A 19,128-nucleotide genomic window follows, 5' to 3' on the forward strand; every position below is an offset into this window, starting at 1 on the left:
CTGCAGAAGGCAAAACAGGAGGAGGGGATTAGCGCTAAAGACAGCAATTCCAGCCGGGCGCGGTGGCTCAAGCCTGTAATCCCAGCACTTTGGGAGGCCGAGACGGGCGGATCACGAGGTCAGGAGATCGAGACCATCCTGGCTAACACGGTGAAACCCCCTCTCTACTAAAAAATACAAAAAATTAGCCAGGCGAGGTGGCGGGCGCCTGTAGTCCCAGTTACTCGGGAGGCTGAGGCAGGAGAATGGCGTAAACCCGGGAGGCGGAGCTTGCATTGAGCTGAGATCTGGCCACTGCACTCCAGCCTGGGCGACAGAGCCAGACTCCGTCTCAAAAAAAAAAAAAAAAAAAAGCAATTCCTCCTGTCCGGAACCTTCCGGGGGCAGCTGAGCTCGCACCCTTGAGGTGGCAGGGCAGGCTTGGGGGATAGGTGGGGGCTTGAATGCAGGGGTTGGTAGGGGGCTTGCTGGTGAGACCCGGCCTGGCTGGACTGGGGAAGGAAGGGAACCTTCTGTTCCTACCACCACCCTCTCCTGTCAACTGAGCAAAGGCAGCCCGGCCAGGCATGCGCACCAGGGGGTTGGGCCGGAAGCGGTAGGCCAGCATCATCCTCTTGCGGAAGGCCTCGTACTCATCGTCCTCCTTGGAAAGCTCGGCCGGGCGGTCAATGCCGAAGCCGGCACCGTCCACTGTGGTGGTGCCCCTACAGGGAGGAGATGATGTGAGCAGGGGGCTGGGCCAGTGTCAGTTAGAAGGGGCCTGGGGCCGGAACTCTGGGCAGGGGGGCCGAGCACAGCTGGGCTCTCGGCAGCCTCCCGGGGCACAGGGCTGGGCTGGGACGTATCTGCACAGAGAGAAGCCTGAACCTGAATGGTGAAGGAGGGGGAGACCCGGCAGGGGGCCCAGGCCCCAGTGTCCAACACAGGAAGGAGGAGCCCACAGTGGAGGCTGTCGTAGCTCTTGGGATATTAGGATGGTTACTCAAGAACAGCCTCGAAGGGGGCACTCGGGGCCAGGGTCACACCTGGGAGAGCTCCTGCCCATCTCTGGGACTGGTTTCGCACTCATGGGGAATTCAAACGAGGCCCTTCACAAGGCAGACAGGGCCTGACCCATCTGTACTCACACCCACCCCACCTGGCCTGGAGATACCCAAGAGGGAACAGAAGGAGGCCCTGGGACTGGGGAGGACCCGGCCCATACAGCCTACTGCACTGCAGGTTTGTGTCTGACAAGGGGTGTGCAGTGGGGTGCTGTGATCATTTTGCCACAAGGGAAAAGTGATGACATAAAGGGGTGGGAATGGGGAGGTGGTGGGGGAGCCATGGACCCCGAGTTCATGGCCACGCCCTCCAACAGGGCCACACTCACTTGTTCACCGGGTTCTTGATGCCCTGGCCTTCCGAACCCAGCCCCTCGCCCTCTTTCCAGCCCATCTTCATCAGCATCTGGTAGCCAATGTTCTCCACAGTCAGCTTGAACTCCTTGTACTCCGAGTAGTCAGGCTCGCGGCCCTCCTACAAGGTGAAGAGGCAGCTGTCACCTAACAGGGCTGGGGCTGTGGTGGCCCCCAAATCCAACCTTCTGCCTTTGGTTTCAATCAGTGCTGGGACCAGTGGCCCATCTGCCTCCCTCTCACCAGATCAGACTTGTTGATAACAGACCAAGCTCCTCCTGCTTCTCAGGGTCCCCTGGGCCTTAGTGCCACACTGTGCACCAAGCTCCCTGGTGGCCAAGTCAAAAGGGCAAGAGAAAGATTTACACAGGCCTTATCCACCTAAGATAAAGCAATGGTTCATTGGCAAAGAGAAGCCCTGTGTTCATGTCCTGAGAGCAATTTGTTGTACAAGGTCCTAATAAAAGATGGACAGCGAGGTTACCACCTCGCTGATGAGGCTATCAGGCCCTGAACAGTTTTATAAAAAACCTCAAAAAGATAATGGGGGACGTGCCGTGTCAGCCCTCTCCCATCAGGAGCCCAACAGCAGCAGAGGCAGAATGTTAAGCTCTGGTTCTGAAGAGGCCAGTCCGTGGGGACTTTTGCCGGAGAAACACTTTGCCTGTAAACTGCACTTAATTGGCTCCACTGGAAGCAGAATTTACCCCACAGCCACAGGAAATGTTTCTGAGGCGGCAGCTGAGCTGCTGTTTGCTAATTCCCTACACAGACGGCGCCTGTCATTAACAGATGCCTCCCGCAGCGAGAGAGCCTGGCTCCCGCTGTGATCGAGGGTAGCTAGGCTACTTTGGGCGCCTGCAGGGTGAAGCGGCTATAGGAGGGACTCGCACGTAGCAGAGGCTGGAGCCGGGGGCCCCTCCTGGCTCACCTTCAGGGCCTTGAAGGTCTCCATAAACTTCTCCAGCTCGTCTGGAGGCAGGAAGTCTCCGATGAAGTGCTTGCCCCGGCCCATCTTTGTCAGTTGCTCGGCCCATTCTGCTCAGAGAAGCAGAAAGGTGAGAAGAGGGAGAAGCAGGAAGGAGGGGAGTGGGCCTGGTGGCTTCCAGGCAAAGGTATGAGACTCAGTGGGAGCCGGGGAAGGAGGCGGCTGGGCCATGACCCCAGCCCGAGCCTCGGCCAGGCAGCCCAGCATTCAGTGAATCCTGTGCGGCTCTCCACCCTAATGATGACAGGATCGCTCCTTTCACCACCGAGAAAACTAGGACCCAGAAAGACTGAGCCTCTCACTCCAGGCCTCATAGCCACAGGGGGCAGGCTGGGGGCTGAACCAGGACGGCAGCTCAAGACCACGTGGGACACCTCCAGGTAACCTTCCAGGGCAGGTGAGGGGGGCCACATCCAGCCCAGCCCACCCCGCTGCGCCACGCACCCCTGGTCTTGTCCATCTCCATGCGCCGCAGCTGGTGCTCCCAGGTGCCCAGCTCGCTGTCCACCTCCTCATCGCTGTCGTAGCCGTGCTGGTGCTGCTGCACTGCCTTTTCCCACAGCAGCTGCATGTCCTGCATGGCCCGCTTGTGCTGCATGATCATGTCGTACATCTGCTGCATCTGCAGGGCACACTCACCAGTGAGCCAGGGCACTGTGCAGTGGCCTGCCGGAGCCCCGCCCCTGCTCCCCACCTCCAGTGCAGGGCGTGCCCCCACCGGAACCTGGCTCATCTGGACCCCCTGGGCAGGGCTGGAGCGAGGATTCAGGCAAGTACTGAGTACCGCCCTGGGTTCTCTAAATCCCGGTGTGGAGCACGGAGGACCTCTTGGCCACTGAATGAGGGTGACCCAGGGCCCTGACCCCTGGAAGAGTCAAGGGTGATGTGACGGGGCTGTGGGCCTGGAGAAGGGGTCAGAGTGAGCTGACCCCAGGCACTGACAGGCAGGTGCCTGCAGCTCCTCAGGAGAGCCAACGTCGACACTGCCAATGCCAACCGGGCGGCCTCAAGTCCCTCAGGGTGCCCTGTGCTGACCAGGACAGTCTTGCGCTAGACACAAGAGGACTGTGGACAGAGAACATCAAGGGAGACTATCCCATAGGGACCAGTCCTGGAGCGCAGCAAGAAGCAGTCACAAAGCTGAGGCCAGGGATCACAGACCACTGGGGCTGCCCCAAGGGTCAACAGTCTCCCAGGCAGCCTGAGAGGCCATTCAAATGCAGTGGGGGTGGCATGCCACCTACTGGGGCAGGGGGACGTGCCTGCCTGGCAGCCTCCCCACTGGCTATGGGTTCCACCTAAACGCAGGAGCTTGGCAAGCACATGAACCCCTGTGACCACTGCACCTGAGGGTAGAGGATGACACTCTTTGGGGACCGACCATGCCTGTCCCCTTGTCCCCACAGTCAGTCTTACCTCCTGCTGCTCCTTCAGCTGCTTCTTCTGGGCATCCGACAGCTCTGTGACACCCACTAGACCCACAGGCTTCCCCTTCTCATAGCCAAGCCCCTTGAGGTCCTGAACTGGAAACCAAAGACACAGGGCAGTCAGTGTCTGACAGGTGTACCCCGATCTCGCTCTCACACTGGAGTGTGCTGTGAGTCTCACGCCTTCAGGACACTCCAGGCACACAGGGCCCTCACATCACGACTATCAGTGCCACACGGTACGTGAGAGCCTTGGGGCCGTGCTGTGCGCTGCTATGTGCACCCCCGCATCTTATGTCCTTGTGACCTCTCCAGCCAGGCTCTACGCATCACCGCATTACAGATGTGGACACCAGGAATCAGAGGTTCGGGGACTCACACAGCTAATGAGTGACAGGGCAGGAATCTGCAGAGCTGGAGACAAGAGAGCTGAGACGGAGTGTGGGCAGCATGCATGGACGCACTCACAAGCCAGCTCTCAGAAGGCAGCCCCGTTGCTAACAGACACCAGGTGTAAGCGCGCACAGATTCAGAGTCTGGCGTAAGACTCAGCTGTGCGACTCCCTTAGCTCCTTCAGGGGAGGCAGCCAACCATCCTCAGAGCAGCTGACATTTAATTTGGCATTAGCTGTGGAACCTGGCAGGCGCCAGTAACACTGATAGAAAGATGCTGCAACGGCCCCATCCGGGCGACAGAAACCACCATCCCTCGGGCGGTACGGTGCTTCCGGGGGGAGAAGGTGAACAGAGGGGTGTAGCAGGTCCTCTGGGAAGGGAAAAGACTTGGGTCCTTCCAGCTCATCAACACTCGGGCTTTGTCACTAAGAATAGCCCACATTTGCACTCTTAGTCCTTCCTCGGTTTACGAGGCACTGAGGGACGTGGGGGAGCCCTGTGGGGGAAATGCAGGAGCTGAAGTCTGAGCATCTGGTTGAGTGCCTTAGAGCAGGCCCGAAGTCCCTTTCCCCCAGGTCCACTCCACCACTTGAGTGGGTGGGTGAGGTCTACCACACTCCCTGAGGACATGGATCAGTGGGACTTGAACCTGGGCCTCAGACTTTGGAGCCTGTTCTGTCTAGCTAGGCCACAGGGCAGCTTCTTCACCCGCTGGGTGTCTCAGAGCTGGGGTGTGTGCGCATTGAAGCACCTGGATCTAAGCACTAGGGTTTGGCACTTGAGTGACAAACCAATCCTAGGTACCCTCCACCCTGGCTGGAGTTGCTGGCTATAGCCCTGGTAAGCATAAGAATCTTCATTCAGTAGCTTTTCTCCTTGACCTAGAATCTCTGAGGCCCTTGGGGCCAGGGAGGCACTGAGCAAGCAACCATCCCTGAGTTGGACAAGCAGGTCCAAGAGGCTGGCCACCTGACCTGGGAAGGCTGCCTTCCCTCTTGGGGTCCTGTCCTCATCTTGCAAACACAGGTGATGGTGCCACACAACAGGGCACGTCAGACTCCTCCATGCACCTGTGTGTCGAGCGCTGGTGAAGCTGGAGTGAGGGGGTGTTTCTGCTCACAGTGCAGGCTGCACAGCTGCACAGTGGGGCACCATACGACATGAGATAGTGGCTGTCAGTCACTGTAATCTGCAAAATGCAATGACAAGAGACCACCCCCCAATCCTTGTAGGTTTGGTAAGAAAATGAGAGACCAGGCCATACGCTGGCCCTCCCTGAAATTACGAAATTGCTGCTAAGAAGGGAGAGGTGAAAAGGTGATTGTGCAAAACTGTGGAAATTATTGTGCTTACCATTATCCATCTCTTGAACTTTTCTTTTTCCCCCCGAGATGGAGTCTTGCTCTGTTGCCCAGGCTAGAGTGCAGTGGCGTGATCTTGGTTCACTGCAACCTCCGCCTCCCAGGATCAAGCATTTCTCCTGCCTCAGCCTCCCGAGTAGCTGGGACTACAGGCATGTGGCACCATACCCAGCTAATTTTTGTATTTTTAGTAGAGACGGAGTTTCACAACATTAGTCAGGCTAGTCTCGAACTCCTGACCTCAGGTGATCCGCCTGCTTCGGCCTCCCAAAGTCCTGGGATTACAGGCGTGAGCCACCATATCTGGCCTCCTGAACTTTCTATGACAAGAAAGAATCCAAGTACTAGCTGGGAATGGTGACTCATGCCTGTAATCCCAGCACTTTTGGAGACTGAGGTGGGAGGATGGCTTGAACCCAGGAGTTTGAGACCAGCCTAGGCAATATAGCAAGACCATCTCTATGTATTAAAAAAAAAAAAAAAGGCCGGGCGCGGTGGCTCAAGCCTGTAATCCCAGCACTTTGGGAGGCCGAGGCGGGTGGATCACGAGGTCAGGAGATCGAGACTATCCTGGCTAACATGGTGAAACCCCGTCTCTACTAAAAATACAAAAAACTAGCCGGGCGTGGTGGCGGGCGCCTGTAGTCTCAGCTACTTGGGAGGCTGAGGCGGGAGAATGGCGTGAACCCGGGAGGCGGAGCTTGCAGTGAGCCGAAGATCAGGCCACTGCACTCCAGCCTGGGAGACACAGCGAGACTCCGTCTCAAAAAAAAAAAAAAAAAAAAAAAAAAGCTCACTTCAGACCCAAAAACACAAATTCAGTCAGGAATCACTTCATGAAGGGGACCATTCTGGAAATGCAATTAGGTGCTGTTGCCAATGTGTGAGCATCATAGATTGTACATCCACAAACCTAGATGCTACCGCCTACTGCACACCTACACTAGATATTACAGTTGACCTTGAATTATATGGGTTTGAACTACACAGGTCCACTTAATATGCTGATTTTTTTCAATGAATATATTGAAGAAATTTTTGGAGATTTGCAACAATTTGAAAAAAGTCAGATGAACCACATAGCCTAGAAATACTGAAAAAAAATCAAGAAAAAGTTAGGTGTTTCATGAATGTATAAGATATATGTAGATGCTAGTCTGTTTTATCACTTAGTACCATAAAACATATACACATTGCAGAAAGTTAAACTTTATCAAAACTTATGCACACAGACTGTACGTAGTGTGTTTTGCAGTCCAGAGAAATGTAAACAAACGTAAAGTAGCAGTTTAAATCTTTTTTTTTTTTTTTTTTTTTCTGAGACGGAGTCTTGCTTTGTCGCCCAGGCTGGAGTGTAGTGGCACAATCTCAGCTCACTGCAACCTCCACCTCCCAGGTTCAAGCAATTCTCCTGCCTCAGCCTACCAAGTAGCTGGGACTACAGGTGCCTGCCACCATGCCCAGCTAGTTTTTTTTTTTTTTGAGACGGAGTCTCACTCTGTCATCCAGGCTGGAGTGCAGTGGTACGATCTCGGCTCACTGCAACCTCCACCTCCTGGGTTCAAGAGATTCTCCTGCCTCAGCCTGTCAAGTAGCTGGGACTATAGGCGCACGCCACCACACCCAGCTGATTTTTGTATTTTTAGTAGAGACAGGTTTTCACGATACTGGCCAGGCTGGTCTCGAACTCCTGACCTCGTGATCTGCCTGCCTCAGCCTCCCAAAGTACTGGGATTACAGGCGTGAGCCACCATGCCCAGCCAACTTTTGTATTTTTTTTTTTTTTTTTTTGAGACGGAGTCTCGCTCTGTCACCCAGGCTGGAGTGCAGTGGCCGGATCTCAGCTCACTGCAAGCTCCGCCTCCCGGGTTCACGCCATTCTCCTGCCTCAGCCTCCCGAGTAGCTGGGACTACAGGCGCCTGCCACCTCGCCCGGCTAAGTTTTTGTATTTTTTTTTTTTTTTTTTTGAGACGGAGTCTCGCTCTGCCGCCCAGGCTGGAGTGCAGTGGCCGGATCTCAGCTCACTGCAAGCTCCGCCTCCCGGGTTCACGCCATTCTCCTGCCTCAGCCTCCGGAGTAGCTGGGACTACAGGCGCCCGCCACCGCGCCCGGCTAGTTTTTTGTATTTTTTAGTAGAGACAGGGTTTCACCGTGTTAGCCAGGATGGTCTCGATCTCCTGACCTCGTGATCCGCCCGTCTCGGCCTCCCAAAGTGCTGGGATTACAGGCTTGAGCCACCGCGCCCGGCCAGTTTTTGTATTTTTAGTAGAGACGGGGTTTCACTGTGTTACCCAGGATGGTCTCGATCTCCTGACCTCGTGATCCGCCTGTCTCGGCCTCCCAAAGTGCTGGGATTACAGGCTTGAGCCACCGCGCCCGGCACTTTTGTATTTTTAGTAGAGGTGGGGTTTCACCATATTGGCCAGGCTGGTCTCGAACTCCAACCTTATGATCTGCCCACCTCGGCCTCCCAAAGTGCTGGGATTACAGGCGTAAGCCACCGCACCCAGCAGATTAAATCTTAACTGCATAACATTAGCTGTAGTGCACACTGTACTACTGTAATCATTTTGTAATCTCCTGTTGCTATTGTAATGAGCTCAAGTGTTGAGAATATCTGCTTAAAACACCATGTGATGCTAATCATCTCTGCGTGAGCTGTTTGTCCTTTTAGTAAATTGCATATTGCAGTACAGACATCTCTCAGGGTTCTCAAGTATTTTTTGGGTTTAGTGCAATATAGTAAACCTTGAATAACATCATGGGTCCCATAAAAAGTGCCACTAGTCAAGCACCTGTAGTCCCAGCTTCTTGGGAGGCTGAGGGAGAATTGCTTGAACCCGGGAGGAGGTTGCAGTGAGCCTAGAGTATGCCATTGCACTCCAGCCTGGGTGACAGAGCAAGACTCCATCTCCAAAAAAGTGCCACTAGTGATGGCGGAAGTGCTCCCAAGAAGCAGAGAAAACTCAAAACATTACCAGAAACAGTTGAATTATTTGATATGTGCCATAGATTGAGGTCTACAACTGCAGTTGCCCACCATTTCAAGATAAATGAATCCAGCATAAGGACCACTGTAAAAAACAAAACAAAACAAAACAAAAAACAAAAAAACAGAAAAGGAAATTGGTGAAGCTGTTGTTGTAGCTATGTCAGCTTTGTACTTTCTGTGAAGTAACTTTTTATCTCATTTTGAAAATGCAGTTTTTATGTGTATAGGACTGATATCAGAATGACACACCTACAGAATGACACACCTACAGGGTGTGTCATACGATTTAAGAAAAAAGTAGGCCGGGCACGGTGGCTCAAGCCTGTAATCCCAGCACTTTGGGAGGCCAAGACGGGCGGATCACGAGGTCAGGAGATCGAGACCATCCTGGCTAACACAATGAAACCCCGTCTCCACTAAAAATACAAAAAAATTAGCCGGGCGTGGTGGCAGCGCCTGTAGTCCCAGCTACTCAGGAGGCTGAGGCAGGAGAATGGCTGGAACCCGGGAGGCGGAGCTTGCAGTGAGCCGAGATCGCACCACTGCACTCCAGCCTGGGCGACAGAGCGAGACTCCGCCTCAAAAAAAAAAAAAAAAAAAAAAAAAAAAAAGAAAAAAGTAGGCCGGGCACGGTGGCTCAAGCCTGTAATCCCAGCACTTTGGGAGGCCGAGGCGGGCGGATCACGAGGCCAGGAGATCGAGACCATCCTGGCTAACATGGTGAAACCCCGTCTCTACTGAAAAATACAAAAAAACTAGCCGGGCAAGGTGGCGGGCGCCTGTAGTCCCAGCTACTCGGGAGGCTGAAGCAGGAGAATGGCGTGAACCCGGGGGGTCAGAGCTTGCAGTGAGCGGAGATCGCGCCACTGCACTCCAGCCTGGGTGACAGAGCAAGACTCTGTCTCAAAAAAAAAAAAAAAAAGAAAAGAAGAAAGTAAAGTCACTATGTGACAATTCAGAACAAAAGGAAGGCGAAGGATTGAAAGCTGGAGAATGTAATGGCAGCAAAGGATGGTTTGATAAGTTTAGAAAGAGGTTTGGCTTTAAAAAGATGTCAAGATAACATGAGCAACAGCTTCTGCCCACCTAGAGGTGGCAGATGAGTTCCCAGATGCCATTAAGAAAATCATTGAGAAGGAAAGATATGTATATGCTCAAACAGGTTTTTCTTTGAGAGGTAGTCTCACCCAGGCTGGAGTGCAGTGGAGTGATCCTGGCTCACTGCAACCTCTGCCTTCTGGGTTCAAGTGATTCTCCTGCCTCAGCCTCCCGAGTATCTGGGATTACAGGAGCCTGCCACTAAGCACAGCTAATTTTTTGTATTTTTAGTAGAGATGAAGTTTCACCATGTTGGCCAGGCTGGTTTCAAACTCCTGACCTCAAGTTATCTACCTACATTGGCCTCCCAAAGTGCTAGGATCACAGGCATGAGCCACTGTGCCCAGCCTCAAACACGTTCTTTAATGCAGACATAAGTGCCCTATTTGGGGTGGGGGAGTAGGGGAGCCAAAAAAGACATTTATTAGTAAGGAAGAGGAGCAAACATCGGAATTTGTTGTCCAGGTTGGAGTGCAATGGCGTGAACATGGCTCACTGCAGCTTCAATCTTCCAGGCTCAAGCAAACCTCTCACCTCAGCCTTCCGAATAGTTGCGACTACAAGTGCACACTGCCACACACCTAGCTAATTTTTGTGTTTTTCTGTAGAGATGGGGTTTTCTCATGTTGCCCAGGCTGATCTCAATTCCGGCCTCAAGCGATCTGCCCGCCTCGGCCTCCCAAAGTGCTGGGATTACAGGCATGAACCACCATGCCTGGCCAAGCACCAGAACTTAAGGCAGGATAATGCTACTGTTTTGTGCAATTGCAGTTGGGTTTATGATCAGGGCTGCCCTTACCTATGAAGCTGCTAACCCCTGAGCCTTGAAGGGAAAAGATAAACACCAGCTGCCAGTCTTCTGGTTACACAAGAAAGCCAGGGCAGGACAGCCATGGTGGCTCACACCTATAATCCAACACTTTGAGAGGCCAAGGCAGGAGGTAAAAAGGCCTGGACAACAAAAATTATTTTTCTAGATTGGTTTGCCCCTGAAATCAGGAAGTACCTTGCTAGTGACTGCTTGTTTTTTTTTTGTTTTTTGTTTTTGAGACGGAGTCTCGCTCTGTCGCCCAGGCTGGAGTGCAGTGGCCGGATCTCAGCTCACTGCAAACTCCGCCTCCCGGGTTTACGCCATTCTCCTGCCTCAGCCTCCCGAGTAGCTGGGACTACAGGCGCCCGCCACCTCGCCCGGCTCGTTTTTTGTATTTTTTAGTAGAGAGGGGGTTTCACCGTGTTCGCCAGGATGGTCTCGATCTCCTGACCTCATGATCCGCCGGTCTCGGCCTCCCAAAGTGCTGGGATTACAGGCTTGAGCCACTGCGCCCGGCCACTAGTGACTGCTTGTTAAAGTTATTTTGATATTGGACAATACCCCTGGCCACCCAGAACTTCATGAGTTTAACACTGAAGGCATCAAAGTGGTCTACTGCCTCCAAACAAGGTCTCTACTTCAGCCTCTAGATTGGGGGGTCGTAAAAACCCTCAAGGCTCATTACACACGTACTCTATGGAAAAGGATTATCAAAGCTGCAGAAGAGAACTTCAGCAGAGCGAACATTATGAAAGTCTGGAAGGGTTACACCACTGAAAAGGCCATCAAGCCTGAAACAATAAATTCCTGCTGGAGAAAACGGTCTTCAGATGTGCATGACTTCATGGGATTTATAATAGAGCCCATGAAGGAAATCACGAAAGAGATTGTAGAGACAGCAAAAAAGGGTAGATGGTGAGAGATTTCAAGAGATAGATCTTGGAGAAATTTAAGAACTAACAATCTGGAAGTGGGTGGCTCATGTCTGTGGTCCCAAACGCTTGGGAGGCTGAGGCGGGGAGATCACTTGAACCCAGGAGTTTGAGTCCAGCCTGGGCAACATAGCAAGACTGTCTCTATAAAAAATTAAAAATAAAAATTTTAAAAAGTAGGTCTGGCCGGACACGGTGGGTCACGCCTATAATCCCAGCACTTCGGAAGCCCAAGGCAGGTGGATCACCTGAGGTCAGGAGTTCGAGAGCAGCCTGGCTAACATGGCGAAACCGCATGTCCACTAAAAATACAAAACTAGCTGGCTGTGGTGGCACATGTCTGGGCGACAGTGCGAGACTCCATCTCCAAAAAAAAAAAAAAAGCCAAAAACAAAAAAAACAAAAATAGGCCGGGCGAAGTGGCTCACACCTGTAATCTCAGCACTTTGGAAGGCTGAGGCAGGTGGATCATTTGAGGTCAGGAGTAAGAGACCAGCCTGGGAAACACGGTGAAACCCTGTATGATGGCACACACTTGTAATCCAAGCTGCTTGGGAGACTGAGATGGGAGCGCAGAGGCTGCAGTGAGCCGAGATCGTCCCACTTCACTCCAGCCAGGGTGACAGAGTGATACTGGTCTCAAAACATAGGCGAGGCGAGGTGGCTCACACCTGTAATCCTAGCACGTTGGGAAGCTGAGGTGGGAGGATCACTTGAAGTCAGGAGTTCGAGATCAGCCTGGGCAACATGGTGAAACCCCATCTTTACAAAAAACACAACTTAACCAGGCATGATGGTGCACGCCTGTAATCCCAGCTACTCAGGAGGCTGAGGCATGAGAATCGTTTGAAACAGAGGGGCAGAGGCTGCAGTGAGCTGAGATCGCGCCACTGCACTCCAGCCTGGGCAACAGAGCAAATCAAAAAATAATTAATTAAAAATAGAAAAGCTAACATATACCACACTGAAGAAATTAACAGAAGACAGCTGATGGAAAGGAGTGCTTCTGAACGAGTGCCAGATGATGAGGAAGAAGCCAGAGAAGCAGCAGCAGTACCAGAATGACAATCTGGTAGGAGGATTCTCATTATTTGAGACTGTTTTTGAGTTCTTTGATGACACAGACCCAAGACATGGGCACTGAAACTAAGTGTAAATGGTAGAAGAAGGAACAATACTGTATATAAACATTTTTAGGGAAATGAAAAAGAAAGTCAGGCAGAAATCATGAGATATTCCCATAAAGTCACACAGACTGCCTGTCTCTCCTTCTACCTCTTCCACCTCTGAGGCAGCAAGACCAACCCCTACTCTTCCTCCTCCTTAGCTGTTCAACGTGACGTTGACGAAGATGACTTTTGTGGTTATCCATGTCCACTTCATAAAGTCAATATATTTTCTCTTCCTTCCTTCTTTTCTTTTTTTAAAAGAGTCAGGGTCTCGGGAAGTGGAGGTTACAGTGAGCCGAGATCATGCCATTGCACTACAGCCTGGGCAATAGAGTGAAACTCTGTCTCAAAAATAAATAAACAAATAAATAAAGAGGCAGGGTCTGTCTGGATGCTCTGTTTGGACCCTCTGTCATCCAGGCTGGAGTGCAATGGCACTATCGTAACTCAATGCAGATTTAAATTCCTGGACTCAAGTGTTCCTCCTGCCTCAGCCTCCTGAGTATCTAGAGCTATAGGTGCACACCACCCAGCCTGGCTAATTTTTTCCTATGATTTTCTTAGTAATATTTTCTTTCTTCTAGCTTACTTTATTATAAGAATACAGTACATAATACATATAACATATAAAAAGCATGTTAACTGTTTATGTTACCAACAAGGCTTCTGGTCAACAGTAGGCTATTAGTAGTTAAGTTTTTGAGGAGTCAAAAGTTACATGCTGCCGGGCGCGGTGGCTCACGCCTGTAATCCCAGCACTTTGGGAGGCCGAGGCGGGTGGATCACAAGGTCAGGAGATAGAGACCATGGTGAAACCCCGTCTCTACTAAAAATAGAAAAAATTAGCCGGGCGCGGTGGCGGGCGCCTGTAGTCCCAGCTACTCAGGAGGCTGAGGCAGGAGAATGGCGTGAACCCGGGAGGCGGAGCTTGCAGTGAGCCGAGATTGCGCCACTGCACTCCAGCCTGGGCGACAGACCGAGACTCTGTCTCAAAAAAAAAAAAAAAAAAAAAAGTTACATGCAGAGGCTGAGGTGGGCAGATCACTTGAGCCCAGGAGTTTTGAAACAAACCTGGGCAATGTGGTGAAACCCTGTCTCTATAAAAAATTAAAGAATTAGCCAGGCATGCTGGTACGGGCCTATAGTCTCAGCTACTTGGGAGGCTAAAGTGAAAGAATAAGCTTGAGCTCAAGAGGTTGAGGCTGCAGTGAGCTGTGATTATACCACTGCACTCCAGCCTGGGAAACAGAGTGAGACTCTGCCTCAAAATTAACAAGTTTATATTCAGATTTTCTTTTTTCTTTTTTTTTTTTTTGAGATGGAGTCTCGCTCTGTTACCTAGGCTGGAGTGCAAAGGCGCAATCTCGGCTCACTGCAACCTCCACCTCCCGGGTTCAAGTGATTCTCCTGCCTCAGCCTCCTGAGTAGCTGGGATTACAGGCGTGTGCCACCAAGCCCGGCTATTTTGTTTTGTTTTGGTTGTTTTTTTTTTTTTTTTTGAGACAGAGTCTCGCTCTGTCACCCAGGCTGGAGTGCAGTGGTGCGATCTCGGCTCACTGCAAGCTCCGCCTCCCGGGTTCATACCATTCTCCTGCCTCAGCCTCCTGAGTAGCTGGGACGACAGGCGCCCACCACCAAGCCCGGCTAATTTCTTTTTGTATTTTTAGTAGTGACGGAGTTTCACCGTGTTAGCCAGGATGGTCTCCACCTCCTGACCTCATGATCTGCCCGCCTCAGCCTCCCAAAGTGCTGGGATTACAGGCGTGAGCCACCGCGCCCAGCCTAATTTTTGTATTTTTAGTAAAGACAGGGTTTCGCCATGTTGGTAAGGCTGGTACTGGACTCCTAACCTTTTGATCCACCTGCCTCGGCCTCCCAAAGTGCTGGGATTACAGGCATGAGCCACCGTACCCGGCCTATATTCAGATTTTCAACCGCACAGGGCTTGGGGTCCCAACCCCCATGTTGTTCAAGGGACAACTGTATAGCCCGTTGCTCCCAAGCTACAAACCTGTAAAGTAACACAGTAAGTATTTATGTATCTAAATATAAAAAAGGTACAGTAAAAATACTGTACTATAATCTTATGATTATAACAATTTTTTTTTTTTTTTTTTTTTTGTTGAGACAGAGTCTCGCTTTGTCGCCCAGACTGGAGTGCAGTGGCCGGATCTCAGCTCACTGCAAGCTCCGCCTCCCGGGTTCACGCCATTCTCCTGCCTCAGCCTCCCGAGTAGCTGGGACTACAGACGCCCGCCACCTCGCCCGGCTAGGTTTTTTTTTTGTATTTTTTAGTAGAGACGGGGTTTCACCGTGTTAGCCAGGATGGTCTCGATCTCCTGACCTTGTGATCCGCCCGTCTCGGCCTCCCAAAGTGCTGGGATTACAGGCTTGAGCCACCGCGCCCGGCCAATTATAACAATTTTTAAAATGACCACTGTCATAAACGCAGTCCAGCACTGACCAAAATGTTGTCATACAGGGCCGGGTGTGGTGGCTCACACCTGTAATCCCAGCACTTTGGGAGGCCGAGGCGGGAAGATTACTTGAGGTCAGGACTTTGAGACCAGCCTAGCTAGCATTGTGAAATCCTGTCTCCACTAAAAATACAAAAATTATCTGGGCGTGGGCTGGGCATGGTGGCTCATGCCTATAATCCTAGCACTTTGGGAGGCTGAGGCAGGCGGATCATCTGAGGTCAGGAGTTCAAGAACAGCCTGACCAACTTGGTGAAACCTCGTTTTCCACTAAAACTACAAAAATTAGCTGGGCGTGGTGGTGGGCGCCTGTAGTCCCAGTTACTCGGGAGACTGAGGCAGGAGAATCACTTGAACCCGGGAGGTAGAGGTTGCAATGAGCCGAAATAGTGCCACAGTACTCCAGCCTGGGAAACAGAGGGAGACTCTGCCTCAAAAAAAAAAAAAAAAAAAAGGAGGTTCTAGACAGTGGAACTCATGGAGGTTCCTGGAGCGGGCATGCCCAGGGAGGGCATGGAAGCTCCGTGCCCCTTCCCCCATACCTCACCCTATTCAACTCTTCATATGAAAAAATCCTTCAAGTCAAGAAGAATACAAGGAACTGAGAGGAGTTAGGAAAAATATAAGGGCCATGTACTCGACCCCCAACCTCTGCTCTTGGTGGGTGTGGGTGATAGGAACTTTATATCTGGAGATCTAAGAGTAGCATGAACTTCTGCTCTGCTTCTCTTCTAGAATTTTAAGAAGGTGGTAGACTGGCAGATGTGACCTGCCATCACATGAGAAGAATGGAAGAGATGGTAGCACACTGAGATTTGTTGGAGACCCCTAGGAAATTACCCTTCAGTTTCCTGTGACTCCTAAGTGATGGAGAAGGGCTAAAAGTTCTTGTGGGCAAGGAGAGAGGGAAGGAGCAGAAACTGGTTATGGTACATAAATCTATACAAGGAGAACTGGATGTGCTTGCGTTATTATTTTTAATGTTTAGATAATCAATGTACATTCTTGCTAAGTTGAGCATGGTGGCTCATACCTGTAATCCCAGCACTTTGGGAGGCAGAAGCAAGAGGATCATTTGAGGTCAGGAGTGCAAGACCAGCCTGGCACATGGTGAAACCCCATCTCCACTAAAAATATAAAAATTAGCCAGGCATGGTGGTGGACACCTATAATCCTAGCTACCTGGAGGCTGAGGCAGGAAAATCGCTTGAAGGCAGAGGTTGTAGTAAGCCCAGATTGTGCCACTGCACTCCAGCCTGGACAAAATAGCAAGACTCTGTCTCAAAGGCAAAAAACAAAAAACAAAAAAACTCTTTGCTATACATAGTTTTGTTATTTTTATTTTTAAGGAAACTGTATTTATGAAAGTAGTATTTGAAGAGAAGTTTATTATAGGTTACTGACAAAGTTAATCTATCAGTTAATATATATCACAATCATTTATTTTTTTTTTTAAAGAAAGAAAAAGGCCGGGCCTGGTGGCTCATGCCTGTAATCCCAGCACTTTAGGAGGCTGAGGCGGGCAGATCACAAGGTCAGGAGCTCAAGACTACCCTGACCAACATGGTGAAACCCTGTCTCTACTAAAAATACAAAAATTAGCCGGGCGTGGGGGCGCCCACCTGTAATCCCAGCTACTCAGGAGGCTGGGGCAGGAGAATCGCTTGAACCCACGAAGTGGAGGTTGCAGTGAGCCAAGAAGATCTAAAACCAATAACCTAAGTGTACAGCTTAGTGAGCTAGAAAAAGATCAAACTAAATCCAAAGCTAACAGAAAGAAGAAAATAGTAAAGTTTAGAGTGGAGATAAGAAAATGAGGACTAAAAATACAATGGAAAAAAATCTATGAAACCAAAAGTTGGTTCTTTGAAAAGATCAACAAGGGCCGGGCGTGGTGGCTCACGCCTGTAATCCCAGCACTTTGGGAGGCTGAGACTGGCGGATCACGAGGTCAGATCGAGACCATCCTGACTAACACAGTGATAACCCTGTCTCTACTAAAAATACAAAAAAAATAGCCGGGTGCAGTGGCGGGCGCCTGTAGTCCCAGCTACTCAGGAGGCTGAGGCAGAAGAATGGCGTGAACCCGGGAGGTGGAGCTTGCAGTAAGCCGAGATCGCACCACCACTGCACTCCAGCCTAGGCGACAAAGCAGGACTCCGTCTCAAAAAAAAAAAAAGAAGAAGATCAACAAGTGACAAACCTTTTAGTTAAACTACGAAAAAAATGAGAGAAGACTCAATTACTAAAACCAGAAATGAAGGAGGGGCTGTAACTAATGACTAAAAATAAGACATAAGTTAAAAGGACCATAAGAAAATACAATAAATTGTGCCCCAACAAATTAGATAACTTAGATGAAGTGAACAAATTTCTAGAAACACAAACCATCAAACACAAGAAGAAACAGAAAATCTGAATAGACAAGTAAGGAGATCAAATCAGGATTTGAAAAAACCTTCCAACAAAAAAAGGCCAAGAATCAGATAGCTTCACTAGTAAAGCAAACATTTAAAAGAAGAAATAAGCCTGGTGCAGTGGTTCATGCCTGTAATCCCAGCACTTTGGGAGGCTGAGGTGGGCGGATCACTTGAGGTCAAGCGTTCAAGACCAGCCTGACCAACATGGCAAAACCCCATCTCTACTAATAATACAAAAATTAGCCTGGCATATTGGCAGGTGCCTGTAATCCCAGCTACTCGGGAGGCTGAGGCAGGAGAACTGATTGAACCTAGGAGATGGAGGCTGCAGGGAGCTGACATTGCACCACTGCACTCCAGCCAGGGTGACAGAGTAAGACTCCTGTTTCAAAAAAAAAAAGAAGAAATAATACCAGTTCTCCTCAAACTCTTCCAAAAAAACAAAAGAGAGAACATTTCCAAACTTACTCTATGGGGCTAGGATTAGCCTGATACCCGAGGCAGACAAAGATACTACAAAGAAAGAAAAATAGACCGGGCGTGGTGGCTCACGCCTGTAATCCCAGCACTTTGGCAGGCCAGCGTGGAGTTTGAGACCAGCCTGGTCAGCATGGTGAAACCCTGTCTCTACAAAAATTACAAAAATTAGCCGGGTGTGGTGGTGGGCGCCTGTAATTCCAGCTACTCAGGAGGCTGAGACAGGAGAATCGCTTGAACCCAGGAGGTGGAGGCTGCAGTGAGCTGAGATCTCGCTACTGCACTCCAGCCTGGGCAACAAAGAGCAAAATTCCATCTCAAAAAAGAAAGAAAAAATACAATTGAATATTCCCATGAAAATAGATGCAGAAATCCTCAATAAAATACTAGGAAACCAAATTCAGCAGCATATGAAAGGATTATACACCATGACCAAGTGGGATTTATCCCCATAATGCAAGGATGGCTCAACATTTGAAAATCAATCCATGTAATACGCCAAATTAACAGAATGAAGGAAAGTAACCATATGATGATTTTATGTATTTATTTACTTTTTTTTGGAGATTCAGTCTCACTCTGTCACCCAGGCTGGAGTGCAGTTGTGCAATCTTGGCTCACTGCAACCTCTGCCTCCCAGGTTCAAGAGATTCTCCTGCCTCAGCCTCCCAAGTAACTGGGATTACAGGCGTGTGCCACCACACTCGGCCAATTTTTTTTTTTTTTTCTTTTGGGAGAGATGGGGTTTCACCGTGTTGGCCAGGCTGGTCTTGAACTCCTGGTCTCAAGTGATCTGCCCACCTCAGTCTCCCAAAGTGCTGGGATCACAGGCGTGAGCCACTGTGACCGGCCTATTTTAATTGATGTAGAAAAAGCATCTGACAAAAACTAAAACATTTTCATGATAAAAACACTCAATAAACTAGGAACAGAACTGAACTTCCAGCCAGGTCTGGTGGCTCACACCATAATCCCAGCACTTTGGGAGGCCAAGGCAGGCAGATCACCTGAGGTCAGGAGTTCGAGATCAGCCTGGCCAATATAGTGAAACCCTGTCTGTACCAAAAACACAAAAATTGGCTAGTCGTGGTGGCGGGCGCCTGTAGTCCCAGGTACTAGGGAGGCTGAGGCAGGAGAATTGCTTGAACACAGGAGGCAGAGGTTGCAGTGAGCTGAGATCAC

At 50.4% G+C, this 19,128-nt stretch overlaps 1 protein-coding gene across 5 annotated transcripts in view; it reads right to left on the bottom strand.

Annotated features, from left to right (window-relative positions):
* Nucleotides 1–19,128, bottom strand: part of SUGP1 (SURP and G-patch domain containing 1) — a 47,164-nt gene that overhangs the window by 160 nt on the left and 27,876 nt on the right. For all 5 annotated transcript variants that reach the window (XR_012428595.1, XR_012428597.1, XR_012428596.1 and 2 more), the window contains 5 exons: nt 3,802–3,908; nt 2,830–3,007; nt 2,329–2,435; nt 1,373–1,518; nt 575–704 (listed from right to left, as the gene is read on the bottom strand). Coding sequence is in view for 2 of the 5 variants with exons in the window: in XM_005588537.5 (XP_005588594.3) it covers nt 575–704; nt 1,373–1,518; nt 2,329–2,435; nt 2,830–3,007; nt 3,802–3,908 (668 nt within the window). In the remaining 3 variants the exon portion in view is untranslated. The remainder of the gene's footprint in view (nt 1–574; nt 705–1,372; nt 1,519–2,328; nt 2,436–2,829; nt 3,008–3,801; nt 3,909–19,128) is intronic.

Source organism: Macaca fascicularis, chromosome 19 (genome assembly GCF_037993035.2).
Source record: "Macaca fascicularis isolate 582-1 chromosome 19, T2T-MFA8v1.1".
Taxonomy (NCBI): Eukaryota; Metazoa; Chordata; class Mammalia; order Primates; family Cercopithecidae; genus Macaca; species Macaca fascicularis.